General features: G+C 35.6%; 1 protein-coding gene across 1 annotated transcript; it reads left to right on the top strand.

The window, feature by feature from the left end:
• Positions 1-4147: 4147 nt before the first annotated feature.
• Positions 4148-6969, top strand: LOC148022152 (mogroside I-E synthase-like). The gene is made up of 2 exons (XM_087696701.1): positions 4148-4742; positions 5298-6969. Exons 1-2 carry the CDS (start codon positions 4202-4204, stop codon positions 6293-6295), a joined length of 1539 nt encoding a protein of 512 aa, XP_087552827.1. The 5' UTR covers positions 4148-4201; the 3' UTR covers positions 6296-6969.
• The last annotated feature ends 6037 nt before the right edge of the window (positions 6970-13006 follow it).

Genomic DNA, 13006 nt, shown 5'->3' with positions numbered 1-13006 from the left:
TTCTTGTTTACTGACAAATAAATTTGATCCTCATTCTCCAAATAGGCAATCACTATAAAGATATCATTGCTTTCCACAAAGTCCAAAGGTATCCATGCACCTTTTATCTTCTTCCATCTTCTATATTGGAAAGAAAGATGTAGTGGTTGTCTTGAAATGATGTATGACAAGGTACCAAGTTCCTCTAAATATTTGCAAAGAGACAAATCATCCTCGTATTCTTTCTCAATTGACAATGACTTTTCTCTAAAGACTTTAATTATTGTATTGGATGACATTCTTCTACCCAATCACTTTTTTTTTTCTTATACAAACCTATTCTTTGAAAGATTGATCCAAAAATGTGAATTGGGATGAAACAAGATAAGGTGACTCTTCTTATCATCCCAATCTTCATGGAATTTTGGATATCTTCAATGATCTTTAACTTAAACCCATGGATAGTTCCATTATCGAGATTATCCCAATCTGTTAGTCCATTGAGATCATGTGAAGGAAGCTCCTCCAACCTTTGAAATGCTCATGTGTTTGGTGGAACAACATATGATACAAATACAATACATAATTTTTTTTCAATGAAGAAGAATGATGGACCATTGGGATAAATAAGATTTCCGAATTCAACATGCATGACATGGAATGTACTTGTCAGGGACTCTAATGGGGCTACCCTTTCATGCTTGTTGATGAAAACACATCTGTAGTACAAACTAAAACTTAGTCTATATGCTTTTAAAAAAATGATACAAACTAAAGTAAAAAGTCCTCCAAGATATTTATGTTACTTGAAAAGTAAATTTCATTGCCTTATGATGAGCTGGAAAGTGTTGTTGCATGGAAGGTGCCAAGTGAAGATCCTTTATAGTATACACGTGGGACTTTTGTATACCATTTTTTAATCATGAATTTTGAATCCTAGAATTCATCTTCTCAAATGAAAGCTTCACTTTTTTTTTCTATTTATTAATCTTGTGAGGACATTTACAAGAGAAAAGAATTGTTATCCAATCTTGGAGCTTATAGGCTGATGGATACCACAAATCATCCTCTCTTATATTGTAGCATATATATGTGTGTATAGAATTAGATCATCGTCTATGAGAAGTATTAGAAGAAGAAGCCAAGGAAGATAAAGATTGAGATATTGACAATAAATAAGGTTGAAATAGAATGGAAACATTGTAAGACTAAGTTTGAAGAAACTAGGATAATTAAGTAATGATAAGTACGAGATAAATGTGTATAAAAAGGGCATAAACTACAAAACCTTTTAAATATTCTTTTGCTTTGAGTTAAAATTAAAAGTAATTTATTTTTATTATTTTTTAAGTAACTTTAAAGTTACCCCACTTTTCAAAAAGTCACATTATGGAGTTGAAAGCAAGGATACATAACCTAAAAAAAGGTCATTGTCAATGACAAATCATGTGATTGGAATTGCTCGTGAGGATAAGTTTAGAGGCTCATTTTCACCTTTGTACTGGTGTTAGAAGAAATTTGGCCAAATTACTAGAAAGTCAAATGTTACATTGAGCTAGCCATGGGAGAGTTCCATTGGCCTATTCACTAATCTCATCATTAATGAATGCTAATTGAAAGGCCCTTTTTCTCTCAAAAGCCAACCTCAACCATCTTGCACCAGACCAACTACTTGTTCTTGTAGCATTAGTTTACCCTACGAGCACAATGGGAAAGAGTGGGATATCAAATCATGACCAATGCATAGCAATGGCATGCCATTAAGACATCAGAGTATGATCCTACTTATGTTTCCCCCACATCATTTCATGTACTTGCTCTTACCCATAAACATATGTTAGAAGATAATGTGGTGTTGCATCCATACATAAATAGAGTCCTTAGCAAGGAAGAGCTTCATATTGCTAGTTGAATTTGTTCAAGGGATCTCCTTACTAATGTTATAACGTATGTTACCCATATCAGTATCTGTCCCCACAGGATATGGACCATTATACTACCATGGAACACAATCTACACTTCTACGAGTGGTGGTTGCAAACATAGTTGTCATGACCCCTTGCAATCTTGAATGTATTACAGTCCATTAGGAGGAGGAGGGGTTTGCATAAACTTTGCTCATAAACTCTACATAAGGTCTATAAATTGAACATTCTTCTTTGAATCATCTTTTGACTTTTTTAATAAGTAAAAATTTCCTTATGTGAGAAGCAAATCCTTAAGGCAAAATTTTCAACTTTCTTTGTGCTTGTGCAAGATGTGAAGCTTTGGTTTTTCTTGGCAAATTGTACATATTTATTTCGTTCATAACAAATTCAATACTACTTGAAAGCTCACCACAAAATGTTGTTAGACCATGAGTAGTGGCTGCAAAAAATCCAAATACCAAAGAGTTAGTAAACCAATGTGAATTTCATAAATAATGGCCATTCCATTTGATTAGCTTTACCTACTTATTGTGAACCAATATATTATAGATTCTCTTTCCAATAAGAAAAATTGGTGTCATCTCATTTTTCATTGTTAATTAATTTGTTTTCAATAGTAGATGAGGTAGCTATAATAACTACAATATATCCTACCCACTAAAATACCAATATATGCCCAATTGTGAGCTTAAAAGGGACCAACTAACTGCATCAATTCATGTGTCTCACAATGACTAAGCAATAGGAAGAGCAATATCTAAATAGCCTGAGCACTTTTTAATGCATACCAATCTTTTTGAAAACTTTTCCTACATTTTTTAGTTTATCTCAAAAGCAAAATGACCTCTAGAACAACTATATTTTCTCTCTACAACATGAAAATGGTTCTAGCTTGTTTGACCTTAGATCAAAGGTCACAAACAAATTTATTTTTTTTATAAGACCGATACCACGTATCTTCCACAACATGAAAAAAATAGAGGGGAGTGGCATGAACAACTCAATTCACCAAAATATATCCAAATATGTTGTCTTTATCAATAATCAACTCTTAGAGCAGTTTGATGCATCATACAACCCATAAACGTGATGGTCTCTCCAAAACATCAACTCTGTCTCTCTTTCTTTTTCTTTATTAATAGACATAAGCAATCACCTTGCTTTGAAAAAACAAGCAAGTCCCCCTACTTATGAGCACCAATTGATCCCTTGTTTATGAAGAACAACTTGCCCTTTGTAGTCTTTGTTCTTGCACATATAAAGTATATTGACCAAAATCTCTTCCTAAGTATTTAAGAACCAAGCTATCTAAACTAAAATCTGGTCACTAATGGTTGCCCAAATGCATTCAAATTGGGCTAGAGCAACCCCCAAATTGTGCCTCAAATACTTAAGCTGAACACCTATTTGACTTAGATATAAAGCTTAGTAATGAGAATAGTACCTCTTTCAAGATGTGGATAGTAAGCATGACTCTTACTAGAGAAGCTCAAATCCCTGACTTCATGATGAAGCTTGACTCCTCGCGCTCCTTTCTCCAAGCATAAGCTCCCATGAATGCTTTAATATGAGCTAAGAGGGAAGCAATGGTGGATATAGAGTTAAAGCTATGGAATGTATGAGGGTTGAGAGAGAGAGAGAGAGAGAGAGAGAGAGAGAGAGAGAGATTTTAGTGTATACAATGAATAGTATATCTTTATTTTTTTGTTATCATCACTTGTATGTGACTATAGAGTGTGTACTTATACAAGGGATATCTCCATCATTATGGACCTTTGGCCTTTACCCCAATAAGAGAGAGAGAGAGAGAGAGAGAGAGAGAGAGAGAGAGAGAGAGAGAGAGAAAACTAAAAATTTATATTGTTTGCTTGCTTTCCTACTTTTTGTGTCTGCATATATGTGTAGAGAGAGAGAGAGAGAGAGAGAGAGAGAGAGAGAGAGAGAGAGAGCTCTAGAAAATCATAGTGTTTGCGAACTCTGTTTGCTTTTCTTACTTTCTTTGTTTGTGTGTACTACTTTCTTTCTATATGCGTATTGGTGTGAAAAGAGAGCGGAAGAGAGAGGCCATATGGACCTCACATTAACTGGATGTGGTATGCCCGAAATACTCAGCCTGGGAGTCGAATACAACGCGGGAGACAAACCCTATGCCTCGTTGTTCGTGAGCTTCCACACAAACCATTAAAATATGGTAGGAATTAGGGCGTTTCGGGCAGCTACTGCCCCTTTTTAACCGATGCTGCACACGCACTGCGATTCCGAGAGAGAGCGCGAGTCTTCTTCGTGTGGGGTCGATGCCCCCGAGACATCCACAGAGACACAGAGAGAGAGAGAGAGAGAGAGAGAGAGAGAGAGAGAGAATGGCGCGCGAGCAGCCAAATCCCCATGTGGTGATGCTGCCATACCCTGCCCAGGGCCACATCAACCCCATGATGCAGCTCGCCAAGAAGCTCGCCTCAGCCGGCGTCCGGGTCACCCTTCTCACCCTCGAGTACTACGTGGACCGCATCTCCACCCTCAACGACTGCCAGCTGCCGGTCCTCCTCCAGCTGGTCGGCCTCCCCGATGGCCTGGCCAAGGACGCAGACCACGATCTGGTGGCCATCGGTGGGGCGGTCCAGAAGTTGGGCGGAGCCATGGAGGAATGGTTTGTAAGGTTGATGGAGACCCCCACCTGCATCGTCGGGGACCTCTACATGTCCAAGGCCCGTGACATGGCGAACCAGTTCCACATCCCCAGAGTAGCCTTCTGGCCCCAGTGTGCTGCCACCTTCACCATCCACTACCATTGGGATCGCCTCGTCTCCTCCGGCTTCGATCCCCTCACATCCCAAGGTACGTACCACCTCATTCTCACCCCCTCTTGACATTATCCCCAAGTTCCATGTATGCATGTCTCATCATGCATACTAACTCATCATTCATGGATTTTGCACGTTTAACACCCTATTATCACAACCCACGTTTACACACACTATCTAGCATCCATGGTCACGCTTTCATAACGTCCATCCGATCTGATGGTTACGCATTCAAACCTTCTCGAATCCGATGCGATTAGTTTAAACACTTGCTAACCATAGTATTATTTAAAGCATCTGAATCCCTATAATTCGGTTTTTGATATAGTAAAAACTTTTCCATTTACTTTTGAGGTTCCTCTTGCACATGCCAATAGGAGCTTTGAATCCCTCCCTCCTTCCCTTGATATAGAGAATAATGAAATCAAATTTGTCTGTTTTTTTCGGGGGGTATTTACTATTAGCATAGCATGAAGTGAAATACCAATATTATGGGTGTTCAGATGCAATGCTTCTATTGCAACTAAACAAGAATTTATTTCCCCTTTTGTGGAAGAAAAATTAATTCTATGTATTGTGCATGTTATAGTGAAACACTTTGGACCGAAACAACCTTTTGAGCTCATTGATTGCATTCCTGCGGTCTCACCAATCCATCCAGGATACCTTCCGTTTGAGACTTCATTTGGTATTGATGGTTTAAAATGGGTGAAGTCATGGGTGGAAGAACAATTTGGCAACTTGGAGGAAGCTCTCATGGTTCTTGTAAACACTTTTGAGGGACTAGAACATAATGTGTGCAAAACATTACCCAACTTCAAGGCAATAGGTCCCTTACTGCCCTCCTCACTCTTTGAGCAATCCATTGATCATAGTACAATACAAGAACATGATGATAGGCTACGGACCAGCTTTTGGAAGGAGGATGATCGTGCCATTCAATGGTTGAACCTACAACCCAAGTGCTCTGTTCTATATGTTTCTTTTGGTAGTTTGACTAAATTATCCATTGAGCAAGTTAATGAGATCGCAATGGGTCTCTTAGCAAGCAAACAACGCTTTCTTTGGGTGATCCGAGAAAATTCTATCAAAGACAAGCCTATAACAAACATCATGGACTCTTTGCCACCAATCTTTCTAGAAAGAACACAAGAGCAAGGCAAGGTTATAAGTTGGGCACCACAAGCTTTAGTTTTAGCACACCCTTCTATTTGTGGGTTTTGGTCACATTGTGGATGGAATTCCACACTAGAAAGCATATCTATGGGGGTACCAATATTAGGTTGGCCCCAACAATTTGACCAATTAACCAATTCTTGGTTAATAGCCAATGAGTGGATGATTGGGCTACAACTTCAAGTAGATGAAGATAATCATGTCACACAATGCGAGGTTGAAAGAGCTGTGAGCCTTTTGATGGATAGCCAAATTGCCAAAGATATGAGATATAATGTTAGTAAACTACAGGATATGGCAAAGAAAACTTTGCAAGCAAATGTTGCAGAAGCTACCTCGCACAAGAACTTTCAAGAGTTTATCCAAACATTAATCTCACTACAATCGAACTTGAAAAATAGCTCTCTTTAAAATTTATCATAGTGTTTTTCGACTTTCTCAAACATCACTCTTGCAAATAAGTTGGATATCTAAAAATGAATCACTTATTAGTGAATGGGAAACTTATTAGCATGTTTTGAAGAATCATAAACAAGCTATAACCTTAGAACTTTTGCAAGGATCGACTTCAATTATTTTGTCTCTTACTATCTATACACACTAGATTGAAAAATAAAATATCTTAGAAAGATTTTATGGAATATACATGGTTGCATATCAAAATGTAAACAAAGGCAAAAGTAAACTATTATATAGTCCCTAAAGAATTTGGCTTGCCTATTAACTCTCTAAAGCGAGGAGCCACATTATCAAAACCCAACCTTACCAAAACAACAGTTTTAAGGAGTATAAAGATCACATTTTCTTATTTCCATAAAGAATATTAACGTTTAATGTGTGTACGAATGCTACGTTGTTTCGCGGCAGCTTCGTTACCATAAAGCGGCAAAGTGATATTGTCGTACACGATAACTCACTCGACAATCCATTTCTCTTATTTCTTTTTTCTATTTTTTCTCTATTTCTATTTTTTTTCCTCTCTCTCTATCTCTCTCTCTCTCTCAATTTCCTATGTTTGAATTTTCTCTCTGTCTTTTATTTTAGGTTTTTTCTTCTTCTCTCTTTCTCTAGCTCTTCATTCTCTTTAATTTTTTTCTTTTTTCTTTTAAATTTTATCTTTCCTCTCTCTATAAATCTCTCTCTGTGTATTCAAATTCTCTCTTCTTCTTCTTATGTCTCTCCTTTTCTTCTTTCCCTCTTCTCTTTTTTCATTTTCTTCTTTTCTCTTTCTCTCTCTCTCTCTCTCTTCATTCTCTTTGATTTTTTTCTCTTTCACATTTTATATTTCGTATCTACAATTCTCTCTTTGTATTTAAATTCTCTCTTTTTTTTCTTCTTCTCTCCTCACTTTTCCTCTCTCTCTCTCTCTCTCTCGTCTCGTTTTTTAATTCTCTTATTTTTTTAATTTTATCTTTCCTCTTTCTATAAATATATATCTTTGTATTCTCCTCTCTCTCTCTCTCTCTCTCTCTCTCTCTCTCCATTTTCTCCCTCATCTTTTTTCTTTTTTCCCTCTTCTCTCTCTCTCTCTTCATTCTCTTTAAATTTTTCTTTTTTTTAAATTTTTTTTATATTTTCTCTCTATAATTCTCTCTGTGTTTATATTCTCTCTCTTTTTCTCCTTTTATCTCTCCTTTTCTTCTCTCTCCACTTTTCCTCTCTCTCTCTCTCTCTCTCTCTCTCTCTCTCTCTTTTAATTCTCCCTTTCTCTCTTTTAAATTTTACATTTTTTCTCTATAATTTTATATTTCTTTGTTCCTCTCTCTCTCTCTCTCTCTCTCTCTCTCTCTCTCTCTCTCTCTCTCTCTCTCTCAAAGTATGTGAAAAACTATGTCAAAAAAATTTAATTAAAAAAAGACCTTAAAAATGCATAATCAAAAGGAAAAGAAAAGTTTAAAAGAATTTTAAAAATATTTAATTAAAAGAGGAAAAAAAGAGAAACAAGTAGGGAAGTTTAAATTAAAAAGTTTAATCTAACTGAGAGAGAGAGAGAGAGAGAGAGAGAGAGAGAGAGAGAGAGAATTTTGATTTAAAAATGGGGAGAAAGCGACGCTTGTGAAAAAATTGATTTAATAAAAAAAGGGAGAGGGAAGAAAACCTACACACGCGAGAGGGAGGTTTAATTAAATAGGGGAGGGGGAAGAGAGAGGGAGTGATTAACGGTGAGAGAGGGGATTTTAATTAAAAAGGGGAGGTTTGAGAAGGGAGCAGGTTCGAGAAGCCCTCTCAAGGTTGAGGGCTTTCCAAAAATCTTTCAAAATATTTTCAAAACCCCTTTGTACACAAACACAACAAAATGAAAGCCTATTGAATTCTTACAATGTAACATAAATATCATGATAGCCTTTTCCTAGCTTCTCATGTGGTGCATCTACAAGGACAATATATGCTTTTAACATGAGGTATATGTCTAAGTCAAATATGTTTACATTAGTAGAGGGTCATTCCTATACACTAGTGTCATTTAAACTAGAACAAAACTTATTTGTGGATAAGTGCCTTTGATATATGCATGCATATATAAGCATGCATTTAGTTTTATGCTTTATCATGTACATGCCTAATATATGCATGCATATGTACACACCTAAACCACAAACAAAAAATTATCTACACATACATATGCACAAATACATAAATACGAATCTTCTCTAAATGTCACTTTTCTTGATAAATTGGAGCTTATAGAATGAGAAAGTTGTTAGTCAATGAAATACTTGCTAGCATATATTACAAAACCTTATATAAAATTTATCATTCTTTAGTGGTATATGCACCTTATAGAATGAAGCCTCATTGCACATTGTATGTGGTCCCAAATCCTTATTGCAAGGATAGCCTACAATTCAACAATCTATTTCTTCTATGTAGGTTTTTAGTACATGCATTGATGCATGCCTACACACAAACACATATATATGTACATGTGTACATATACGTACATCTAGTCATACATACATACATGCATCCATAATAATTGACATATGTACACTCCATTGTTTTTGGAATACACAAGCATATGCACACATTCCTACATAAATATCTTTGAGTGTGTACAAATATATCTACTCCCTTTTGCCTTTTATACTCCCATGCATAACACTAAAAGATTATCAGACCTTTAACAAATCAAAACTTGTCTCCATTCCATTATATGCTATGATTCATAGAATTTACAAAACTTGATGGAGAGAGAGATTGTGTGTGTGTGTGTGTGTGTGGAGCTAAATGATTGTTAGCTTTGTAGTTTCATGAGTGCTTGTCCAAACAAATGCTAGCAAGCTCTTAATTTTCTTGGATAATTTACTCATAAATATATGTGTGCATCAGGTGGGTTCAAAATAAGGTATTTTTAAAATACCATTTTGATAGATTTTTTACATATAGAAGGGTGTAATATAAAGGGGTTATTTACAAATTGAATAGAAAAGGATTATGTTTTATTCAGGAAAATTTCACAGATAAGGATATTTATATGTAGGCCTTGAATGCGTGTGATGTAGAGGATATACATATAGTGACTTCCCCGAGTTAATTTTATTGACAAACATTAAGCTAATTTGGTTAAAGAAAGTGTATACACACACACATAACACCAAAGCATTATTGGACCTTTATTAGACTAAATTTATTTGTCCACATCCCATTATATGCTATGATTATGTAATATATGGAACCTATGAGAGAAATAACTAATTGAGTGGTGTCTTTGTAGTATCTAGAATGCTTGTCCAGACAAACACTCGCATACAACAACATAGCCCTTAAAATTTTTGAATGATATACATTAAGCCAATTTGGTTATAGAAAATGCATAATCCCATGCATAAAACCAATGTATTATTAGACCTTTGATAAACAAAAACTTTTTTGTCTCCATACCAATATATGTTATTATTATTGTCCCCACATACACACACACAAAGCTAAGTGAATGGTAACTTTGTAATTTCGCAAGAGTGTTTGTCTAGACAAACACTAGAGTACATAAACATAGACTTTAAAAACTTGAATGGTAAATATTAAGACAATTTGGTCAAAGAAATCAAATGCAAGGAGAATGGTAGTTTTTGTTCTCAACAATGTTTATTATCAAATCTCTTATTCTAATGCTAATTTGTGATATTAATTTTTTGCAATTGTACCAAAAGTCCATTATGTTTATGTCGTATGTAGACATTCTTAACACAACCAATCACCAATGGGAGAATAAAATAAATTTTCCATGCAACATCCTATCCTTTGGTATTGTAAAGATGCTTGAAAGGGTTATTGTATGTTTTTTTTGAAAGAAATGAGCATTCATGTTATAAGATCCTTTTTGTGTAGATTTTCAATGTCATGTTTCAAATTGCAAGTGTAATAAAATGTACAAGTTAGATTCTCTCAACACAATTAAGAAAGTATCAAAGAGTATCCTCTCCAACTCTCTGTATCCAATACACTTTCCTACTTTACACTTTGTTCTCTCCTCGTCCTCTCATGCAATGTTTACCGTAGTGTACATTTGGTTCTCAATTTTTCTAAATCACCATATGGCAAACCATGTATCATCCTTGTCTTTTATTCTCTAAGTGGCATTATGAGCTTTAGTTTTCTTTATGCAAAAGTCATGTGTCACCCTTGTCTCTTGTTCAAGAATCTCTCCATTTGGCACTATATTGAAGCTCTTCTTAGCCAAATAATTATGGCTATCAATTACTCATGAAAATGTGTATTATTAGTGTTTTTAATATCCCTTCTCAATGTGCAAGTGGAACAATAAACCATAATTAAACATTACAAGTTTCAGACAAGTTGTGACACATTTGGCTTGTGCCAAATGTTGTCAACACTCATCTCATATTGAATTCTAGTTCCAATGTAGGAAACACTTATCAACCTACATTTATGCATTGTGTATGGAAAATAGCCTTGATTGCATAAAGTTTGAACAGTTTCATGTGCAAAGCTACTTGTTTTAAAGATGTGGAGTGGTGGTGATCTATCAACATCCACCAACCATCTAGTATGTAAACACCTCATATCTACAAGCAACAAAGCTTTGATGCTCACATATGGTTTCTTTTAGCTTGATAAGAAAGAGAATAATGTACAAAAAGTGATAATAAGAAAGGCTCATTGTGTGCACCTATGGACATTAAACATCCTTCATGTGATATAGCACACCATCACATGCTACACACACACGCGCGCGCGCAGAGCTCATTATAATTAGTAGAATGTAGCTTCTTTGTTTCATAATAGCTCATCACCCTCTTCTACCTTTGGAAACCACTCATCCTTGTAATTTATAATCTCCTCTCTCTCTCTCTCTCTCTCTCTCTCTCTCTCTCTCTCTCAAAACAAGCCTCCAGCTTGTAGCTAGCATCCACTTAATGGTTAGAACAAAAAGGGTTATCTAATAAGAAATCTCCCCTTGATACCATGCATATTCACAAAGTGTGGAAGGTGAGGTGTGGTTGATATGAGTATGCAAGGGAAGGTCATGGATTGAGGGGGAGAAGGGAGGTGATTCAAGCAATTTTTTCATAGTGTGAGATATATGTGAATTGTTGCTCCCAAAGGCACAATACTCCTCCATTTCCCTTGGCATAAGATAAACCAAGGTAGCCATTGATAAGAGCTGAGAGAACTAAAACCTCAACAATAGTTTAAAAAGATAAGGATCATTATTACCTCACCTTAGTTTACTAAGACAAGTGGCAGTGAATTAGTACTAAGCACAATTTAGGGCCCACCTTTTATGAAAGCTAACCTTCTCTCCAAAGAACTAGTAGAAGGCAATCGAGGATGATCTTGTTAGAGTCTCCATTCACCCACTTGCATCTCATAACTATAAATAGAACATATTTTGTCCATATGTTTAAATACAATATAAGTAGTTGATTCCTTTTATCTTGAGACACCTCTCTTTTATTTTGTAGCAAAGAATGGTTCTTATTTAGAATGCATACATAAACAAATATCAAACTAGCCTATAAGTTATGAGATAGTAGTTAGATAGAAATTATTTACTCATTTTCTAATTTATAGCAATTGTTCAAGATCCCTTGAAATAGGGGATCTCATTCTAGGTTGTCAACCTTTGTAATGCAATGGCTAAATAATACAACATGTAGCCAACTCCAACACATCTTAAGGATTCATCTTAAGCTAATCACCACTTCAAGTCCAATAGTCATCAAAATCTATGTAGAGAGTTAACTATGCTTATTTTCATTATTGAAACTGTGTACTTAGTTTAAATTTTATCACGTTAACCACCTTACTTCTTATCACCCCTACAAAGAATCCTGCATACACCTAGTTGGATCCCCAAGTCTTTTTACAATCGTTATTGTACTTGTTAAGTTGAACGGTTTCTCTTTCTCTTTTCGCATCTCTTATATGTACACCCTCATTTGTTAGAGTATCCCAATTGGATCAATGATATTAGATAGGTGAAAAATGCTTCAAAAAAGGGTCATTTTTTAATCTTTAGATTAAGAAAAGAGCCAAAGAGAATTTGCCACATGCACAAGAATATCGTATTCTTGTTTCTTTGTTTTAGGATTTCATGGGCTTTGGCATCCTTACGAGTGGACAAGGGCTTCAAAACCTTGTCAAATCTATATCATAGCTCAACATAGAAAATCCATTGTCTATTAGAGTAACCCTATGTGCATGTTTAGTAGCAATATATGAATGATTCATAAAGTCAACGATGAAGTCTTCCACTACCTCCTGTCAAGAATAGCTAAGAGTTGCCACTTCTTGAAAGGATACTCACTTGTAGATATTTTAGACAACTTGTCATAGAAATATCCTTAATAATTCTTATACATGGTGTCTTTGGAAATAAAATATTGGTTGCTTCTTGGGATTTCCTTATTTCCTTGAAAAACCTTTGCATATAGTATTATATTGGCTTTATCTCCCTGTCCACAAGTGCAACTTTGACAAACTCTTGGACCTTCAAGGTCAGCCACTTGAGAAGATGCAGTTGCAGAAAAAAGCTCCTTGGGTGATGATGGCTTGGCCTCTTAAGAAGATGCACTTACAATAATAGGATCCTTATGTGATGGTGGATTTATAGACTCTAGTTCAACATTAGGCACTATGCTAGAAGTATCGGCTTCC

The sequence above is a fragment of the Lygodium microphyllum genome, chromosome 17 (assembly GCF_053477565.2).
Source record: "Lygodium microphyllum isolate KBCC chromosome 17, Lygodium_microphyllum_v1.1.10, whole genome shotgun sequence".
Taxonomy (NCBI): Eukaryota; Viridiplantae; Streptophyta; class Polypodiopsida; order Schizaeales; family Lygodiaceae; genus Lygodium; species Lygodium microphyllum.
The sequence above is the reverse complement of the archived record's forward strand: the minus strand, read 5'-3'. Positions and strand labels throughout refer to the sequence as shown.

Coding starts and splice junctions, on each gene's coding strand:
- LOC148022152 (XM_087696701.1), top strand. CDS start 4,202: ATGCCCCCGAGACATCCACAGAGACACAGAGAGAGAGAGAGAGAGAGA. Junction 4,743..5,297: donor CGATCCCCTCACATCCCAAG/GTACGTACCACC, acceptor TGCATGTTATAG/TGAAACACTTTGGACCGAAA.